Genomic DNA, 21,624 nt, shown 5'->3' on the forward strand with positions numbered 1-21,624 from the left:
ACCCGCCATCCTCATTTCTTTGTTAGCAACTCTTTTTTTCCTTTCCTTTTTCCCTTTCTCTCTCTCTCTCTCTCTCTCTCTCTCTCTCTCTCTCTCTCTCCTCCCTCCCCCTCCCTTCCTCCCTCCCTCTTTGTTTCTTTCTAAGTTGGCAACCCCTGACACACTTTTGTAGAGACATTAACAATGCATTTTGATCTATAATGTCTACTGAGTCAAGGGTTTTCTCAAATAAAATCCAAATTTTGGAGTATTATGATACCTCTATGAAAACTCTAGCTAGCCAAGAGACACACACAACAATGATCAAAGTACAGCATGCTCCATTGGCTTCTGGAGATAAAAAGATAACGTAGAGAATGACTCCTCTTACTTGCCACATTGGGGCTGGAACGGTGGTCCGCTCTGTTTTTCATCAGCCTGTCATCCCCAGGCAGTTTCTTTGGCTCACTGTACTCTGTCCAAGGCATCTGAGGACTCTCTGGGGAGCCATTTTGAGCTGAATTATTATAGAGCTCAAAACCTTCACTCTTTGGTCTGGGTTTACCTGAGCCACGACGATCTGAAACTGAAACCAAAGCAGATTCATTCTTTCTCTCTCCCTCATTGGTTCTAAGAGTTGAAGAGCTTCAAAGGATGCATCTAAAATTCTTAAATTTCATAACTGTTCTTAGTATAACAGGGTGATTTTCATATACATTCTTTGACTAGCTTAAAAACCAAAAACAAGCAAGCAAGCAGAACAAAACAAAATCCAGACACTAGATACTCGTGGTTGGTCTGGAATTTACTACATAGGCCAGGCTACCCCAAACTCACAGAAAGCTGCATCCTTCTGCATCCTCAGTGCTGGCATTAAAGGTACAGGCCACCACAAATGGCTTTATATGAACATTTTCAAACGCTTTTAAATAGATTGGGTCTAGAAAAATTTTCATTTACTTGGTATGTATCTATGGGAGAAATTGACATTATTTTCTCAACAACTGAACTGTAATTTGTAAATAACAAAGTAACTATTTAAAGAGTAATTTTTTTTTTAATAAGTCCTCAAAGGTACTACACTTCTCTCACTTGATAACATACATATTAATATCCATCAGACTGCTGTCACCTGGTGTGATTAACCATGCATGTCCATAGTTTAGTCTTTTCATCTGTTCACCTGGGACTCACTCACTACCCCCTTCCCTCTGTGGATTTCTAAATGATGTTCTGCCATGCTAACACATGGTCTTACCACCATACTCTGGTGTTTCTATGCTTTATTAAACGGGATTCTAGGCTGTCAGACATTGTTATGGTTGTTGATACTGTGGTTACAAAGGTCAGGTGCTAGGGTGTGCAGGATTCAAAGCTGACTCAGGGGAGAAGAGAGCTCACAAGACCACACTTAACAGACTTTGACTATATCTAGCAAGCTGCCCCATTAGGGATGATCTGAATAGAAACCTAGTTGTATTTCTCAGCATTCTGCACTCATTCTCAACTAACTTTTCTCTGGAAGAGCTGGAAAGCAGCTGTAGTAGCAACTTTTACATGGGATTTTGATGACTCTCCTTTTAAAAATAATTTATTTTGTGTGTATGAGTGTTTTTACAGTGTGTGTACAAGTGCATGCCTTACTGGTGCTCAAAGAAGTTAGAAGAGAGCATTGAATCCCCTGAAACGGGAATTACAGACAGTTGTCAGCTAACATAAGTGCTGTGAAGTACTGAGCCATCTTTCCAGCCCCAGCTTTTGATAACTTCCAAGAGGAGTCACACCCCAGTATAGAATCAGTATAGGATAGCTATCCTGGCCTGAGTCACTAGTTCTTACTTCTCTGCATCATGGGGGACGGCTGGTTAAGGAGGGTGGCCAGGCCGTGGTAGATGGCGCCTTGCTTTGCAACTTCCAGTGTAACCACGGAACTGGTTCTTGTCATGAGTTCTGCTGCCCTAGGAAGAAAATATAAGAATAAAGAAACGGAGCACTCAGTGTCAGATGACAGTTTGTGTTCAGAACTCTTGTGCTTAGGTTCCTCTGCCTGATTGCTGTTGGAGAAATTAGCCTGGCTTTCAGAAAGATAATCTCCTGTCCACATCACATTTGAAAGTTAATTATAAAAACATATAAATATATTCTACGCTATAACAAAGATATAAAGATTTCACAAATTTTAAGTATATGTGCACATATTTATATAATTACTTAAAGAAATGCTCTATACTAAAACACATATGAGTGAACAGAAAATGAGATTCATGTGCTTTAAGAACTAGGATTATAGGTGAAGGTGTACCCACAGAGCATAAAGAACTTTTATAGCACTACTTTTTGAATACAAATTTCAAAATTAAATGTAAAATATCACTTCAATACACTAAGACTAATTTTAAAACTAACCAATTAGTCATACCTTTCCTGAGAAAGTCCAACCAGACTTCGTCCATCCACACTGAGGAGTTGGTCACCAGCAGCTAATCGTCCATCCTGAGCCACCAGAGAGATGAAAGTGTAGAGAGAAAAAAAAAAAAAAAGAGGTAGCATCAGTGCACAGCAGCATTTTTCACAGTCAGTGCACAGCAGTGTACTTCACACCACAGTCAGTGCACAGCAGTGTACTTCACATCACAGTCAGTGCACAGCAGTGTTTTTCACACCAGTCAGTGCACAGCAGTGTACTTCACACCACAGTCAGTGCACAGCAGTGTACTTCACACCACAGTCAGTGCACAGCAGTGTTTTCACACCAGTCAGTGCACAGCAGTGTACTTCACACCACAGTCAGTGCACAGCAGTGTACTTCACACCACAGTCAGTGCACAGCAGTGTTTTCACACCAGTCAGTGCACAGCAGTGTACTTCACACCACAGTCAGTGCACAGCAGTGTTTTCACACCAGTCAGTGCACAGCAGTGTACTTCACACCACAGTCAGTACACAGCAGTGTACTTCACACCACAGTCAGTACACAGCAGTGTTTTTCACACCAGTCAGTGCACAGCAGTGTACTTCACACCACAGTCAGTACACAGCAGTGTTTCTCACACCACAGTCAGTGCACAGCAGTGTACTTCACACCACAGTCAGTGCACACCAGCATTCTTGACACCACATGGTCAGCGCACAACATCAGTCTTCCCACCACAGTCAGTGCACAGCAGCATTCTTCACCATACGGCATCCACAGCTATAAGCATCTGCACAGTATTTCACAAAGCTGGAGCGCATAATGCCCTTCACAGTTTCCTTTAAAACAAATACTCGCTGGGCGTGGTGGCGCACGCCTTTAATTCCAGCACTTGGGAGGCAGAGGCAGGTGGACCTCTGAGTTCGAGGCCAACCTGGTCTACAAAGTGAGTTCCAGGACAGCCAAGGCTACATAGAGAAACCCTGTCTCGAAAAAAAACAAAAAACAAAACAAAACAAAAAACAAACAAACAAAAAAACCCCAAATACTCACCACATCTGCTGCACCTCCTTTGACAACCGACTTAACGTAGATTCCCAGTTTATCCTGGCCAGCACCCTATGCAAAAATAAGGCCAGAACAACACAATGAAATCACAAAGCAGGAAATGAACAAAATCCTGCCCACATACACACTGGTAACTTGACAGGTTAGGAATATTTCCATTTTATGGTTCCAAACTTATAAGAAAAATACTCTTGTAAAACTGGATAATTTGATAAAAATATGCCCATAGACTTGGAATACTCAAAATGATTATTTATAAAGTCTAAAACAGCTACAACTCCAAATGAGTGAGAAACTCTTCAAGTGACTGGCCCTTAACCAGATCAGGCCGGTAAATCAGCTGTGGTACTATATAATCCAGTATCGGATTCTCTTTCCTCACTCTTTAAACATATGGTTTACATTTCAAAACAAGAAAATAACTTCTTGTAGCAGCCAGTTAAGAGGGTTTCGTAAGAAACCATTGCCCAGAAAATACTATATTGTAATTGATACTCTGTAACTGAAGATTCATACACAATTACATTAGCATTCTATGGAAAACTAATGAAATCTTTGAGAAACCTTAGGTATCATACATAATTCCAAGATCATCAATACTCTGCTTGGAGATCATACTATAACAACAAAACACGTACAATCACGTGCATGAAACCTTACTTGGATATTACTGGAAGTAGCACAACTGAGTATATATACTTTTGTATCAACAATAAAAATAAGTTCCCTTAATAACTTTGAGATATTATATCATGTAATAATGTATTATAAAAAGAAATTTCAATATATTAAGTTTTTGAAAGTAAATATCTGGAAGATGTGCAAACCATCCATATTTCCTCTATTAGCTAGCATTTTAGATTACAGTTTTCACTGGTGAGACTGGCTCCCTTTTTTCTCCCTGCAGTAGGGAGTAGGGACAGGAAGGCAGTCATCAGGTATGCAGTATGTTACTGTTTCACAGGAACAGAACCTGTGTTTTGTGTGTGTGTGTGTGTGTGTGTGTGTGTGTGTGTGTGTATGTGTATGTACATACAAACACATATATACACAATTATGTGTCTTATAAAATAATATGTATATACATTTACAAAAATAGAAATTATACTATATATATTATAATTATAAAACAGTATATGTTATCATACATATACAAATATATAGAAATATTTGAAAACAGCGTAACATTTTATTAGTATATGTTAACTGAGTAAAGTGACAGATGTGGCTGTGGCATTTGTCTGCATGTCATGCAGATTCTGAACAGCTAGAAACTAAGAAAGACTGAGTGCTTTTCCATGTAAAGCTCTTTTACCCTAAGATGAAGGATGAAGGTTGTCCAGTATGTTGCCACAGTCTCCTCCTGTGTCTGTCTATACTCCCTCCCGTGTACCATACTGCAAGTCTCTTACCAGCCCTGGGCTCTCAACTGTGAGGCCACTTGGTACTGTCAGCACTTAACTACAGTCACGAAACCACATCTTGAATAGCAGTGCCAAAGGAAATAAAAGAAAGGTAAATAAAGAAGGAAACTGGAAGTCTGGAGGCAATCGGAAGATGGGGGGAATCAAGCTAGAGGGAGATGGTATATGAAAAAGCCAAATGGAAAGTTACTAAATTGCAACCCAATATAAAAATGTAACTGGAGGGGATAGTATAACAACACATCTGTTATGAAATGTGTTAAAGGGTTAAACAGGGGCAGGGTGAGGAAATGGGGGAGAGAAAGGTATGTGTTAATCAAAACACGGGATTATGAAAGGTCTTATGGAAACCCACAGGTAAGAAAGCTAACTTCTACATGTAACAGTGATGATGACCATAAAGGGGTTTGAACAGAGGTTCTCTGCATGATGCATTAGGCCATCCCTAGATGACATGGGTAAATAAAAGTGCAGGGCAGGCATGGGAGACCTTTCCACAGCAGGAGGGTCCAGAAGTCTCCAGAATGACACAGGCTATTGGCATTGCTCTTAGTCATCACCATAACGACAAAAGTCAGATGCGACTACAACTACCAAACTTTGCTTACAGGATAAAAACTAATCTCAAACCAAAGGAAGAAATTTCTTCCCTGTTCATAGTGTCAGAGAGTACAATACAGGCTGCTTGCTGGGGGAGAAACCACGCCTATGGTCTTATTTAGTGCTGGGCTCTGGCTTGCTAGAATACAGACTTGCCAAAAAAGATGTGCCAAATGCAGCAACAGTGACATGCCTGTGACTGAGGTAACTAAGTACTTTCTGACTATATCTGCAATCTGCTCCACAGGACTCGTCAAAAGCCCATTGCTGGGAGTTCATAGAGATGCTACTTGAGAACCTCCTGTTATTTTACTAGATGGCTGTGATCTCTGTTTCCCTTCCAAGCACGTTTTTATACCCAGAGACTGATTATCCCGATCTTGGTCCAAGAAGCTGCTTCATGCAGTGGTCAGCAGTCGGTGAAAACACTCACAATTGGTCAAGTGCTGAGGGTGAGTGAGTGATGGAGGACGGCTCAGTCCCAAATGGGACATCTTTCTCAAACCTTGTACAAAGGGCTGGAGGATGGGGAGAAGTGCTGTGAAATGCTGCTCCACATGTGACACAGCCATCACACTGTGAAGTCTGGACATGACATGGCCACCACATCTGTGGCATCTGGATGTGACACTACCATCACATCCATGATGTATAGATGGACATGACCATCACGCCCATGATGTCTGAATGTTACAAGGCCATCACATCCACACAGAGCAGTTGCAGTTACCTGAGCAAGATGAAGCCAGATACAATTCCAGCATGGGTGGGAGAAAAGCTTATAAGCCCTGGCCCTACTGAGGAGCTGCACTTACTAGCAGCTAATAGAAACTCATTCTTCTGTAAGGGGATGGCCACTGGTAGGTTTCCCATTCTCCAGTGAATGGCTGCATACACTGTATGCATGTGTGAGCAGCACTAACAGGGCTTAATGTGACAGACACACACACACACACAGGGTTGTATGGTGGTGCAGGCTTTTTATCCTAGCACCTAGGAAGCAGATGCACGTGGACCTCTGTGAGTTCTAGGCTAATCTGATTTACACAGCAAGTCAGACCAGTGTTAGACAGGGGGCATTCTGACAGGAATCTATTAGAAGTTGGAGGAGAGAATAAATATTTAAATAAATTAGAAAAATATACAAAGTAACTGAGTGGAACAACAACAAAAAAAAAAGCACACTCACTAACTTTTTGAACTTTGTCAAGTAACGTGGCAAAAGAAAAATAAATATGCCTTTACCTCATTTCATCTATGGCAATACCAGTTCCCTTGAGTCAAAACACTTGATATAGATGATTGGAAATGACCTTGAAATCACAGTTCCCCTCAGCAACCGTGTGCTAGACTGGAAATTTATAATTCTGATCAATCAGGCTGGAATATATTTCATAACTTTATATTATTGATTGCATAGATTTATTTTTTATAGATCTATTTAATTCCACAAACCAGCTTTTAAATCATTCAATTCTTCAGTGAACTTCCATGATGCACCCATGATGTCCTAATCTCTTTGAATATGAGCTCTGGTGCCAAGTTTACCTGAGATAGCCCAACAGCTGCATCCTCTCTTTTCTCCAGAAGAGCTGCATGACTGATTCCCTTCTGGCGGGGCTACCAGGCTGCACTAACATTCATTCCCATCCCCCATTCTTCCTCTCCAAGTTCAATTCTGTCTACTTCCTACTGAATGTCAGAAAAGCAATAGTTACTAAATGCCAGAGCAGCACTGCTCATACTATGAACAAGAGTTACATTTCCACATGGCAGCTTTTGGTAATGCAACATAGGCCTTATAATTTACGTTTTATGTTTAATTACATGCATGTGTATATTTCTAGAGCACACCCACAGAGATCCCTGGAGCTACCCTCACAACCTGGGAGCTGGGAACTGAACTCGGGGCCTCTGAAGGAGCATACATACTTCTTAACTGCTGAGTCCCTGTTCCAGCCCCCGACCTTACCATTTAAGTTATAAAAGTCTATCCTTTTAATAAGAGCCAACTACTACCATCTCTAGCAAGAGAAACATTTAGCAATATGTTTCTCTAATAACTAAGATAATTTAGGAGCACTGCTATGAGCAATACCAAGTATAAATTTTAGAACAATAAATCGATTCTGTGTCATTTCTGGTATGTTTCAGAATATTATTAATAAACCCCAAAATAATCTCTCTCTCACTTGACACTACAATAAGAGCACTTTTTAAAATCATGAAGTGAACTGACATGAAATAGAAGCAGCCAACCTGGCCCTCCTGAACACACTGCTGCCGCCTGCAGGAGACTAGCAGCACACAGCCTGCCACCTTGAGCTCACTGCCACTATGGCTGCTTCCTGCAGAACTGTCCTAACCACTTCAAAGTCTTCAGTGCTCACTCTTTTCAAACAACTGTTAGGCTCCTTCACTCACAGCTACTCTACATTCGAGACACCTGATCCATAAGCTCATGCTGAAGATGTAATATAAACTGTAAGCAGTTATTTAAATAATTTCAAATCCTGAGTATTTCAAGTTGGGTACTTTACCACACATGTGCATATACAATGTAAAATTAAATAAATACAAACTTAAATATTCAAGCAAGACTGACCATGTGTTAAGTATTTAATGGTGCTGTTATGAATCTTAAAGTAGCCACGGATACATCTTCAGCGTCAGAAACATTCTGGCAAAAAGAGGCAGTGGTGGCTGTCTCATCTGCTCAGATCTCTACATGGTTCCTAACTAGAGAAATATCCTGTTGTAGAGCATATGTGAATACCACACCATGCATCACTAGCTGCCTGCTACCTGCACAGCACACACTTCCTCCTTCCTGATGTTCAGGTATAACGTCCCAGCACACCGTTGTCAACTGGACTGTGGGCTTTGCCATAGGCCTCCAACAGTCAGTTTCTAGACTTACCAACCAAGCTTCTGTCCTGTTCTCCCAGAAGAGGTGCTATCTTCTTCTATGTTCGTATGGGATTTTTATTGCTTCCCTGAGGAAAGTAGGAATAATACCCTGCCTTACAGCTTGTGTGTAAGTGAGACGGCCTTTCAATTACAGTACATGAGGAGTCCCTAACCTTTTCCTAGAAAAACTGTCATCTGTTGCACCACAGAAATTCCTTATGATTTTCAGAACTCTCTCTCTCCTTTATGATAGCAATATGTTAATTAGTCTAAGATTTAAAGAACAACTACATACAATCAAATTCTAGGGACTAGAGAGAGTACAGCAGTTAAGAACACTGATTGCTCTTGCAGAGAAGCCTGGTATGGATCCCAGCATCAACATGGTGGCTCACATTAACTCAAGTCCCAAGGGATGTGACACCACGAGGACCTCCTTGGGCACCAAGCAAACATGTGGTACACATACATACATACATACATACATACATACATGTAGACAAAGCACCTGCACACATATAATAACTAAAACATTTTATTATAGTTCTACTCATTTCCTAGTTAAAGAAAAATAGAATCTAGAAGTTATCTCTTAATTGCTGCTGTATGTCAGTGTATGGCATTTCAACCACTAACCATGGTCATTTTAAGCACTCTCTAAAAGCCAACGGTAGAACATAGAACAACAGTTTGAGGGCACTAGTCAAAAGGTACTGGACCACTTACAACCAACCCTGCTGTCCAATACCACAGTCACTGGGCCACATGTAACTACACAGTACTCAAAATGTGGCTCATTCACAATGAAATCTCTTGACTTCAAAGGCAGAGTAAGAAAAAAGAACGGAAAACACCTCATTACTCTTTTATGCTAATTATATATTAAGGCAACATTTTGAAAATATTAAATTTAAGTTACCCATGTGACACACAGTATTTTGGTGAATAGCACCTCTTTAAGAAAGAAGAATTTTATGGCATGTATTGTAGTTTATTCATCATCAACATTACTAACAATAAATTCATAATTATGCACAAAACTGTCAAAATAGCATCTTATTGTAGCACATATATTAATATTACATACCCTGATTGCCAAAAATGAGAATAGTATCGAGATAAATATTTATGGCTAAATATTTTTTTTAAAAAAAAGCATTTATGTAAAGGCAGCTAAAATGTTCAACTTCGTTGTGAGATTAAAAGATTAAACCTAACTACTAAGAAATTCTCATTTCTCATTTCCTAAGTCAGTCCCTTGACTTAAAAGGGATCGTTCAGAAAACACTTACACATTTCTAAATACTCCACGCAGTACCAGTTCTGAAATTTATTAGAGCAAACTTAAATAAAAGGCATAAACCCCCCATTTTTTCCCTCCTGGAAGCACCTGAGATCCATATCCACAGCACAAGGCTCACATCTTAGAGAGTGCCTAGGAAGCAAATGAGCAGGTGATGCCCAGAGAAGGCAGAGATCTGGACACCTCCTTACACTCATACCACTCAACACCCTAAGCTTCAAACTGCACCCTACAGGTGGATACTTCTGTCTAAGAGGGAAAGTGGGGTGAGGGAGCTGGGACTAATAAGGGAAGAAGGAAGGTAACTATCTGAACGTTACCTATAAAAAGTTAGGAAAGAACAACAAAGATAAACACAATAAAAAAACAGAAGGCTAGTGTCCCCTAGACTAGAGAAAGGACAAGCATACAAACCTCTAAGCTGCCTCAGCCTCTGGAGAATTGACACCCAGAGAGAAGGCTGCCTCTCTGTTCTGTTCTCAGAGGCTGGAGGGGCTCTTCAGTAGAGAGTCACTACCACAGGGAGCCTGTGATCCAGACAGCTTGGCTGCGAATGGAGTGTGTGGGAGTATGCCTCAGTAACAGCATAAAAACATCATTAAACACAAGCCAAGGGGGGTGGGGGTGGGAGGGAAGAAGAGGTGTCTGCCAAGCACCACTGGGCTTAGGCCATTGTTCTAGGGTGGAGGCCCAGCCTGAACTCAGATGGAGCTCCAAACAATTGTGGGCTGCATGAGCTAAGAGCGTGAGCAGCCCAGAGGAAACTCTCACGCCTTAGGTAAGTATGTCACTGACACTGTCCTCACACCTTTCAGTTCAGTTGCTCTTTCCAGACAACAAGCTATCAAAGCTCAAGTGGTTCTTAAAAAAACTCTTAAATATCTTTCTACCTTAATTTTTAAATTGGTTCTAAAATGGTTTATTCACATAAATTTCACCTATAGCAATTCTCAAAATAAATGTTATTCCAACAGACAGGTTGGTAAAGTAACTGAATTTTACCCTCAGCTGCATTCCTTTACCTTTAACAACACCACCAACACAACAAACATTTACCACACCACCCATCTTTTCTGTCTCTCTGAAATATAGGAGACAACACAGCCAGGAGATTCTGAACTGAGATTCACAGGATACATTTGGCCCACCAGTCTCTCAAGTCAGCATGCAATGTAGGAGGAGGTAATTCAACAGAAGAGATTATGCAGAACTTCCTTAAGAGTCTCAAGCGTGAGAGCTCCCAGAAGCCACATAAGGTCTGACTACAGAGTACGCACACACCTGGATCCCTAAGCCTTAAATGAGGGTCGAGTGTAAGGTAGGCGTTGTCTGTTTCTATGTCACCACACAGTAAGGAAAAAAAAAAGGTTCTAAAATCAGAAATAAAAAGGGAGATATAACAACAGAAACTGAGGAAATTCAAAAAAAAAAAAATCATCAGATCCTACTACAAAAGCCTATACTCAACACAACTGGAAAATTTGGATGAAATGCACAATTTTCTAGGCAAATACCAAATACCAAAGTTAAATCAGAATCAGATAAACCATCTAAACAGTCCCATAACCCCAAAAGAAATAGAAGCAGTCATTAAAAGTTTCCCAACCAAAAAAAGCCCAGGACCAGATGGGTTTTGTGCAGAATTCTATCAGACTTTCTAAGAAGACCTAATACCAATACTCTTCAAACTACTCCACAAAATAGAAATAGAAGGAACTCTACCCAATTCATTCTATGAAGCCACAATCATGCTGATAGCAAAACCACACAAAGACCCAACAAAGAAAGAGAACTTCAGACCAATTCCCCTTATGAATATTGATGCAAAAAATACTCAATAAAATTCTTGCCAACCAAATTCAAGAACACATCAAAATGATCATTCAAAATTATCAAAATGATCATTCATAAGTATCAAGGTTTCACCCCAGGGATGCAGGGATGGTTCAATTTACAGAAATCCATCAATGTAATCCACTTCATAAACAAACACAAAGGAAAAACAAAACAAAACAAAACAAAACAAAAGCACATGATCATCTCATTAAATGCTAAAAAAAGCATTTGACAAAATCCAACACCCCTTCATGTTAAAAGTTTTGGAAAGATCAGGAATTCAAGGCCCATACCTAAACATAGTAAAAGCAATATACAGCAAATCAGTAGCCAACATCAAACTAAATGGGAAGAAACTTAAAGCAATCCCATTAAAATCAGGAACTAGAGGCTGCCCCCTCTCTCCCTATCTATTCAATATAGTACTTGAAGTTCTAGCTAGAGCATTTAAGACAACAAAAGAAGGTCAAAAGGATACAAATTGGAAAGGAAGAAGTCAAAATATCACTATTTGCAGATGATATGATCATATAATTAAATGACCCCCAAAACTCCACCAGAGAACTCCTACAGCTGATAAACAACGTCAGCAATGTGACTGGATATAAAATTAACTCAAACAAATCAGTAACCTTCCTATACTCAAAGGAGAAACAGGCTGAGAAAGAAATTAGGGAAATGACACCCTTCACAATAGTCACAAACAATATAAAGTATTTTGGTATGACTCTAACCAAGCAAGTGACTGTATCTGTATGTATGTATCTGTATGACAAGAACTTCAAGTCTCTGAAGAAAGAAATCGAAGAAGACCTCAGAAGATAGAAAGATCTCCCATGCTCGTAAATTGGCAGGATTAACATAGTAAAAACTCAATTCTTTATAGAGTTAGAAAGAGCAATTCTCAAATTCATCTGGAATAAAAAAAAAAAAAACAGGATAACGAAAAATATTCTCAAAAATAAAAGAACTTCTGTGGGGAATCACCATCCTGGACCTCAAGCTGTACTACAGAGCAATAGTGATAAAAAATTGTATGGTATTGGTAAAGTGGCAGACAGGTGGATCAATAGAATAGAATGAAGACCCAGAAATGAACCCACACACCTATGGTCACTTGATATTAGACAAAGAAGCTAAAACCATCCACTGGAAAAAAGACAGCATTTTCATCAAATGGTGTTGGTTCGACATTCTTATCTCCCTGTACAAAGCTCAAGTCCAAGTGGATCAAGAACCTTCATATAAAACCAGATACACTGAACCTAATAGAAGAGAAAGTGGGGAAAAGTTCTGAACAGAACACCAATGGCCCAGGCTCTAAGATCAAGAATCAACAAATGGGATCTCATAAAATTGCAAAGCTTCTGTAAGGCAAAGGACACTGTCAATAGGACAAAATGGCAACCAACAGACTGGGAAAAGATCTTTAGCAATCCTACATCCAACAGAGGACTAATATACAATATTATTATACTAATATACAATATACAAAGAACTCAAGAAGGTAGACTCCAGAGAACCAAATAACCCTATTTAAAAATGGGGAATGGAGCTAAACAAAGAATTCTCAACTCAAAGGGCTCAGAAACACCTAAAGAAATGCTCAACATCCTTAGTGATCAGAGAAATGCAAGTCAAAACGGCCCTGAGATTCCACCTCATACCAGTCAAGATGGCCAAGATGAAAAATTCAGGTGACAGCAGATGCTGGTGAGAATGTGGCGAAAGAGGAACACTCCTCCATTATTGGTGGGATTGCAAGCTTGTACAACCACTCTGGAAGTCAGTCTGGCAGTTCCTCAGAAAATTGGACATATACCTGAGGACCCAGCTATAGAACTCCTGGGCATATACCCAGAAGATGCTCCAACATGTAATAAGGACACATGCTCCACTATGTTCACAGCAGCCATATTTATAATAGCCAGAAGCTGGAAGCAACCCCAGATGTCCCTCAACAGAGGAATGGATACAGAAAATGTGGTACATTTACACAATGGAGTTCTACTCAGCTATTAAAAACAACAAGTTCATAAAATTCTCGGGCAAATGGATGGAGCTTGAGAATATCATCCTGAGTGAGGTGACTCAGTCACAAAGGCACAAATACGGTATACACTCACTGATAAGTAGGTATTGGCCCAAAAGTTCTGAATACCCAAGATTTAATTCACAGACCATATGACACCTAAGAAGAAGGAAGACCAAAATGTGGATGCTTCAGTGGTTTTTAGAAGGGTGAATAAAATACTCACAGGAGGAAATACAGAGAGTAAGTGTGGAGCAGAGACTGAAGGAAAGGCCATGCAGAGACTGCCCTACCTGGGGATCCATCCCATATACAGCCACCAAACCTGGATGTTATTGTGGAGGCCAGGAAGTGCTTGCTGATAAGAAGCCTGATATGGAAAGGAGACCAGAGCCTAACACATACAGAGGAGGAAGCTTGCAGACAACCATTGGACTGAGTGCAGGGTCCCTGATGGAGGAGTTGGAGAAGGGACTGAAGGAGCTGAGGGGGGTTGCAGCCCCACTGAGGGAGCAACATAGTAAATAGGCCAGACCCCAGAGCTCCTGGGGAGTAAGCTATCAAAACAAAGGAGTACACACCCCAGAGCTCCTGGGGAGTAATCCATCAACCAAGGAATATACACGGCTCCAGCTGCAAATGTAGCAGAGGATGTCTTTGTCAGGCATCAATGGGAGGAGAGGTCCTTGGTCCTATGAAGGCTCAACAGATGACCCCTGTCCCCCGCCCCAGTATAGGAGAATCTAGGGCGGGAACGTGGGAGTGAGTGGGTGGGTGGGTGGAGGAACACATTCATAGAAGCAGGGGGAGGGAGGATGGGATAAGGGGTTTCCAGGAAGAGGGAAAAGGGGTTAATATTTGAAATGTAAATAAAGAAAATATCCAATAAAAAAACAAACAAAAAATCTTAAGAGCACTAACAATTTGTGTAATTAGTACTCCAATGGAATTCAATATTTCAATCAATTCCAGAAATAAATATTAAGGTAATAAGCCTGAAAAATTACCCTTTCATGTAATTCACTATTTTCCTTTTAGCAAAAACATACATAATAATATTACAAACTCATAAACCATAGCCACAAAAGATGCTATGCTATTTCATATAACAAGAGAAAGATACTTTTGGCACCTCTGCGGAAGACATTTTCCACCCACATAAGGTACTTTGGAACAAAAATAATTTTTTAAACATTATTTTATTTGTATTCATGTGTAGGTAGGTAGGTGTGTGTGTGTGTGTGTGTGTGTGTGTGTAAGGTGCATCCATCTTCCGGAGTCCTGAAGATGGCAGTGGGTCTCTTGGTCACAGAAGCAGCTGTGAGCTGTCTGACCTGGGTAATGGGAGCAACTTGGGTCCTCTGGAAAAGCCTCTGTGCTCTCACTCTAGAGCAAGCTCTCCAGCTAGACTTTAAAGGGAACCAAAATCCTGAGTTTACTTCTTTAACCAGGTTCTTCCCACGAAGGGTTATATAACGGACCATTAAAGAACCCAATATTAAAGAACCCAATAGGAAGGTCTCAAATGCATCAGAGGCCTAAATTGTAACTAACCTCTTCAAGCGAAGGCAGTACTAACACTTTGTTGTCTCTTTTTTAAAGCATAGGAACTGTCTTAGTCAGGGTTTCTATTCCTGCACAAACATCATGACCAAGAAACAAGTTGGGGAGGAAAGGGTTTATTCAGCTTACACTTCCATACTGCTGTTCATCACCAAGGAAGTCAGGACTGGAACTCAAGCAGGGCAGAAAGCAGGAGCTGATGCAGAGGCCATGGAGGCATTTTCTTTACTGGCTTGCTTCCCCTGACTTGCTCAGTCTGCTCTCTTATAGAACCCAAGACTACCAGCCCAGAGATGGTCCCACCCACAAGGGGCCTTTCCCCCTTGATCACTAATTGAGAAAATGCCTTACAGTTGGATCTCATGGAGGCATTTCCTCAACTGAAGCTCCTTTCTCTGTGATAACTCCAGCTGTGTCAAGTTGACACAAAACTAGCCAGTACAATTGACCCCTTGTCAACTTGACACACAAACACATCACTAGTAAGCCTCAACCCTTACATTCTTATTCATCCCCAAGGTCTAAATAACTTTAAACGTCCCACAGTCTTTACATATTCTTAAATTTTCAATCTCTTTAAAATATCCATCTCTTTTAAAATCCAAAGTCTTTTTAGAAAAGTCTCTTATCTATGGGCTCCACTAAAATAATTTCTTCCTTCAAGAGGGAAAATGTCAGGGCACAGTCACAATCAAAAGCAAAAATCAATCTCTAACCATCCAATGTCTGGGATCCAACTCATGATCTTCTGGACTCCTCCAAGGGCTTGGGTCACTTCTCCAGCCATGCCCTTTGTAGCACATGCATCGTCCTCTAGGCTCCAGATTCCTGTACTCCACTGCTGCTGCTCTTGGTGGTCATCTCATGGTACTGGCATCTCCAAAACCAGTACCACCTGGGTGACCCTTACACATTACCAAGTCCCGCTGCAGCAGGAGTACAACCTTGGCTATCTCTGGAACACAGCCTCTTTGTGCTTTCAGAAAACACTTCCCAGAAGATGTCACCTCAACGATGCAGGTCTCTTCTTAATCACTGCTAACTGCTTAGCTCCAGCTAACCAGCATCAAAAGCTCCTTTCTCTGTGATACTCCAGCTGTGTCAGGTTGACACAAAACTAGCCAGGACAGGAGCTTTATGATTTAATCTAAGATTTAAAAACTTAAAACTCAGTTATTTAGTTTAAAAGAACTAACTGTAACATCATTAAGGCAGTAAATTAGCCATTTGTTTCTTCATAAAATATTGCAATATATAGTAAAAATATACTGTAATATATAGTAATAAAAATAAACACAGTAGTAAATATTTTAATATATTTAAACTATAAATTGATATTTTCATGTTATTAAAAAGAACAGCACATCAAAAAGCTGTGGAGAAAGTCTACTCTGAAGCTATCAAGTGAGGCCGAAAGTTATGAGCAGCTGACTATGTCTGCTTCTGCAAATTCTACAACGGCAGTTACCATTTAAAGCCATTTCTACCATATTATAACTAGTAGGGCTAAATCTTATAGGTTTTTTTTTCCTGAATAAAAAATATCATAAGAATTTCACATTTTTATGAACCTTAAATATTTGCAACATAAACAGAGAACAACAACAATCTGGGTATGTAATTACAAGCTATGTTACAAGCCTCACTCTAGATGAGCAAGTTAATTATTAACAGGTTTGAACAAGCCAGAGAGCAGGAGGAAGCATTCTTTATGGATCAGTTTGCACAAGAACATTCAGGACAACACCCTGAAGAAACTCACCACTGATTCTGTCCTTCCGACAACAGAGAACCACATGTTATCTCTAGGACAACAGCCTTGAGCTGGAGACTAGTTGTCTACTTCTCTCAGTTTCCACAGCAAGCAGCACAGCTGGCTTTTCGGGAGTGGCTGGCCACAATGCTGACTGGGTGCTGTGACACTGTACGGCATTTATCAACAGGAACTGGAACCAACGCAACACTCAGGTTCTTATGCAACCCAGCCACTCAGATTTTCATTCCCTTCGTCCTTTACTAAACTTTAAAGGGTTATAAAAATGAATGGAAATTGTTTGTATTTTAAAAATCCAAATTAAACAGGAAGCGCCGGCACAGTGCTATCTATCCCACAGACAGTAAGAAGTAGCATGCTGAACTCTCCAAAAGCAATGTCTCAAAAAGTAAACTGCAAACCCACATCGCTTCCAAATCATCTGGATTTCATAATGTTTAACCACCATGTGGAGGGCAAGGAGAAGAACTTAATATCAAAACATGGTTCTGGATTACAGCAACAGAGACATGCAGCAATTAAAAAAGGGAAGAGGCCTGAGTTAAACACTCAAATTTGCAGCAAACAACAGAAAGGTATTTGGGGTGACAGGAAAATACAGTGGGCTGGGTGGAAGTAAGAGCTACATGGAATAAGCAGCTACTGCCAGTGTTTTTGATGGCTTCTTACTCAATCATGAGGGAACACAATCATCACTAAGTCTTAAAGGCACAGAGACAAGTCCATGGGCCTGCACAGCCCTCAGGCTGCCTACAAATAGCTAAGCAGGACACAGGGCTGACCATCCCAACATGTCCCAGAGGTCATCACTATTATCTATATAGACCTAAACACTTCTCACCTGTGCTGTGCTGTCCAGCAGCTGTCCACCCAAGGCGACCTGTGTTTTCTTTGGCTGAGCCTTCCTTCCTATACTATAAACATGACACATACAGAGTGGAATAGGCACAGTGAAACGCTATTTATCTGTGTCGTCCAGAAAACAGATGTTAGGATACCATTATTCATATATTAAAAATGGCACACTGTCCAGTTTACAAAGCATTTTTAGTTATTTCATTCAGAGTGCCCAATTACCAATTCCTAAATTTTATCTCTGGCTCTAACTTTTTGAGCTCCATTATCCAATACCCTGCTAGAAAACACATTAGTTTATCTTACCAGGATCCCAAAAGTTCAAGTGTGATATATTCAATCCTGAACTTACAATTACCCACCACCAACTTCTGCCTGTTCTTTTTCTGACAGCTTTGCCTTCGGGACCCAGTGGCTCAAGTCAGAACCAGATTCTTTGTCTCTTCATCCCATCTGAACACTGTCATGCAGCAACTATCTACCACCACTGACCGTGACCAAGGAACTACCCGCCCTCATCAAGGCAGGAGATAAAACATTCCCTCACAAGGGTCTGGAACATTTCTGTTATTGATTACCTCTGCCACCTCAGCTACTAGGATCTTTCACTGCAAAATGAGTGCAGAAACCCTGTGAATTAGCTACTTTTCTCCAGCTATAAAAAGAAAAGCCAAAAACTCAAAACAACAACAGTAAAAACAAACAAAAAATGACAAAAGCAACTTAAAAGATAGTTTTTTGTTTGTATCTCATGGTTTGAAGGGGTTAAGTCCATCATCACTGTTGAAAGATGTGGCAGCGGGAATGAGAGGTACCTGGTCACACTGAATCCACAGTTAAGAAGAAGCAAAGCGGGGGCTGGAGAGATGGCTCAGCGGTTAAGAGCACTGACTGCTCTTCCAAAGGTCCTGAGTTCAATTCCCAGCAACCACATGGTGGCTTAAAGCCATCTTTAACGAGATCTGACTCCCTCTTCTGGTGTGTCTGAAGATAGCTACAGTGTACTTACATGTAATAAATAAATAAATCTTAAAAAAAAAAAAAAGAAGAAGAAGAAGCAAAGGGGGACAAATGCTGGTGCTCAGCTGGCTTCATCCCTTTCCTTCCTTGTTCAAGTCTAGGAACCCAGTCAATAGGACAATTTGGCCACAGAAATGGGTCTTCCCTTCTCAGTTCAATCTCTGAAAACATCCTCAGACAACACAAAGGGGCCTGGGTGTCTCCTGGTGATTCTAAATCCAGTCATGGTGACAACAAAAGTTTATCATCAAAGCCTACAATCCCCACCCCACGCAACATAACAGTTATCATACTATACCTTAAGTCAAAGCCCTCTCTCACTTATACTAAACGTACAGTTTTGACAAGATGCACCTTCACAAGGTTGAATCTCAGAGATGAACTAATACGCCTGTTCTTGTAAATCAAGTTTCAGGGAAGACAGGCTGGACTACGACTCTGAGCTTGGCTTGATGCCCTACTTCTACACATGATATCTGGCAGAGGAACCAAGAGAGGACAAGGATGCAAGACAGACCTTAAGCATCATATGACAGAATGCAAGGTCCTTTGCATCAAGACAACACCCCAGGAGATCAAACATAAGTCAGACTAGAGTCTACAGAAATGTACTGTTAAGACTTTTTCAACTGGAAATAACAGTCACTCTCTAGCAGCCCAGTATCAGGTGAAAAGCTCATGTCTACAACAGGAAATATAGAACTTAAGGCTTCTCTGTTTTGTTTTCCTTTGCAGTACACAAGAGTCAGCGCAGAGCTTGCCAAGTGCTGAGTGGGTATTTCACCACTGAGTATACCCCACCTCAGGAGTTGAGTCTTCTCTGCATATCTGAGTGTGGCAGACCGCCCGCCCGCCCGCCCTTCAACTTCTAGTTCCCCCTAAAAATGGGCAGTAATTCAGCTGTAACTAAGAAGGAAAATGTCCCATGGCTGACATGTTCCTTTCATGTTTTCAAATGTTCTGAGCTTGGGTCAAGCATATGATAACAGTCTAGAAGTTTATTGTGTGATCTGGACCACATGAGGTGAGCAGGAATTTTTGAACTATGAAGTGGGATCAGAGGCTCAGGATCTTTGCTCTATCACAGGTGATTCCACAGACTTGAGCTTGAGAGAGACAAGCAACATTCCCCACCACAGGTCCATCCAGTCTAGTCCTAAACAGACTTGTCTAAAGACCCTAGCCTTCTGCTCAGCATGCCACCATGTCTCGGACGTCACTTTCTATCCTTCTCCAAGCCTGTCATTTTGTTGTGCTGCCAACAAGGCAACAAGACTCCTCCCTCTGTGAGTCCACAACTCTAACCCTGCATAGCACAGCTCTCCCTAACTTCTCTCATCTCCTTGGAGATGCAGACTGCTCAAATATGGTACACAATACTGGTCGGTCCTCCCCTGCCATGTTTTCACTTCTACCTATAACATACCTCTGCTGGGACATCTTTCCAATTTCTTAATTCCAAAGATCAGCTAATATCCCACAATGTTTGGATGACTACTTTCATGCTCATTAATCTATTTATTTCTTAACTTTTAAAAAGTTCAAATACAGTTTCACGTATCCACAATGAATCCTGGTATGTTTAACACTGTGGACAAGTTTCTTCACAGTAAATTCATCTAACACTATTCTAATACAGTCGACAATTTAGCATACTAAGTTAATGAAATAAATGAGTGGCTCATTGTATGAAAACAGTATGAGTGAGCACTGAAAAGAAGTCAATAACCAGTATTCCTCCCCAGTTCCTGGCTCAGCTCCTGCGTCCAGGTGCCTTATCTTAATGACAGACTGCCTCTGCAAGCTGGCATTGCTCATAGTCCTCATCACAGCAGCAGAAAGAAAACTAAGACAAGCATACTTTAAAAGTTAAAAAAAAAAAAGTTCTTATTTTTGCTAACAAGTAATTTTGTCTATCACATTCCAGCAGCTGACTTAGCAAACAGCACTAGAGAGAAATATGTTTATCAATGACAATGCAAGCCTAACCATCAAACTCCAGTGCTGGCGAGGACTAGAAATCACACAAGGATCTGGCTTGGCTCAAGGGCAAGCTCAGGACAGGAAGTTGCTAGTAAAATGCTGGAAGGTGTAGGACATCAACTATGTGTTTTATGTTTTTTTGCTGTGTCTTGTTTTTTTTTTGAGACAGGATTGTGCTATATATCCCAGGCTAGGCTAGGTTAGACTCTCCATCTTCCTGATCCTGCCTGCTAAAAGCTGGGATTACAAGCATGGACCAACATGTCTCTTTTTTAAAATAAGCAAGAAGGACAAAGATCCAAGAAGAAGGAGTGACGAACATGTGCTTACAATCTACTCCCAGCCAAGAGCCATGACTTGGTAAGCTGCTCATCCTCCCGAATGGAGCAATGCTGTCCTCACAATCCGCCCTACATCTCAAGCCATGTGTACCATATGTAAATCAGTGGGCCAGAGTAGGGGACTTAATGCAGCCTTTAAAAATACTCAAGATGAGGCTTCAAATATCAATTTCCAATTGATATTCATCATAATACTATTCTGATGTACCGAAATGACAAGCACCAATTTAAAATATTTCTCAGAATGTACTGTATCATGACATTTGGGATGTTCTTTATTCATAATGTCATAGGTGTTTGCAAGCTTCTCAAATACTCTCTGGGAATAAGACAAAGGTAACAACTTCTGCTGACAAAGTGTCATTTTACGCAAAATATCACTACAGCTCAACAAAATATCTTATTAAATATTAGCTAAAACTCCTATTTGGAAAAGATAAGGTAATAACATATGTGATATGAAAGTACAGTGGAGAGAATTTGAGGAAGAGAACCAGTCAGAATAGGATGAAGACACGAGGAA

General features: G+C 40.6%; 1 protein-coding gene across 20 annotated transcripts in view; it reads right to left on the reverse strand.

The window, feature by feature from the left end:
• The window catches only part of Afdn (afadin, adherens junction formation factor), a 146,719-nt gene that overhangs the window by 21,327 nt on the left and 103,768 nt on the right, over positions 1-21,624 (reverse strand). For 19 of the 20 annotated variants that reach the window (XR_015045980.1, XM_021150044.3, XM_029471162.2 and 16 more), the window contains 4 exons: positions 3,446-3,511; positions 2,399-2,472; positions 1,819-1,937; positions 371-565 (listed from right to left, as the gene is read on the reverse strand). Coding sequence is in view for 19 of the 20 variants with exons in the window: in XM_021150044.3 (XP_021005703.2) it covers positions 371-565; positions 1,819-1,937; positions 2,399-2,472; positions 3,446-3,511 (454 nt within the window). In the remaining variant the exon portion in view is untranslated. Of the gene's footprint in view, positions 1-370; positions 566-1,818; positions 1,938-2,398; positions 2,473-3,445; positions 3,512-16,890; positions 17,273-21,624 lie in introns of those variants that run through there. The other variant, XM_085833222.1, reaches the window with a different exon arrangement.

The sequence above is a fragment of the Mus caroli genome, unplaced genomic scaffold (assembly GCF_978045245.1).
Source record: "Mus caroli unplaced genomic scaffold, Mus_caroli_1 scaffold_18, whole genome shotgun sequence".
Lineage (NCBI taxonomy): Eukaryota > Metazoa > Chordata > Mammalia > Rodentia > Muridae > Mus > Mus caroli.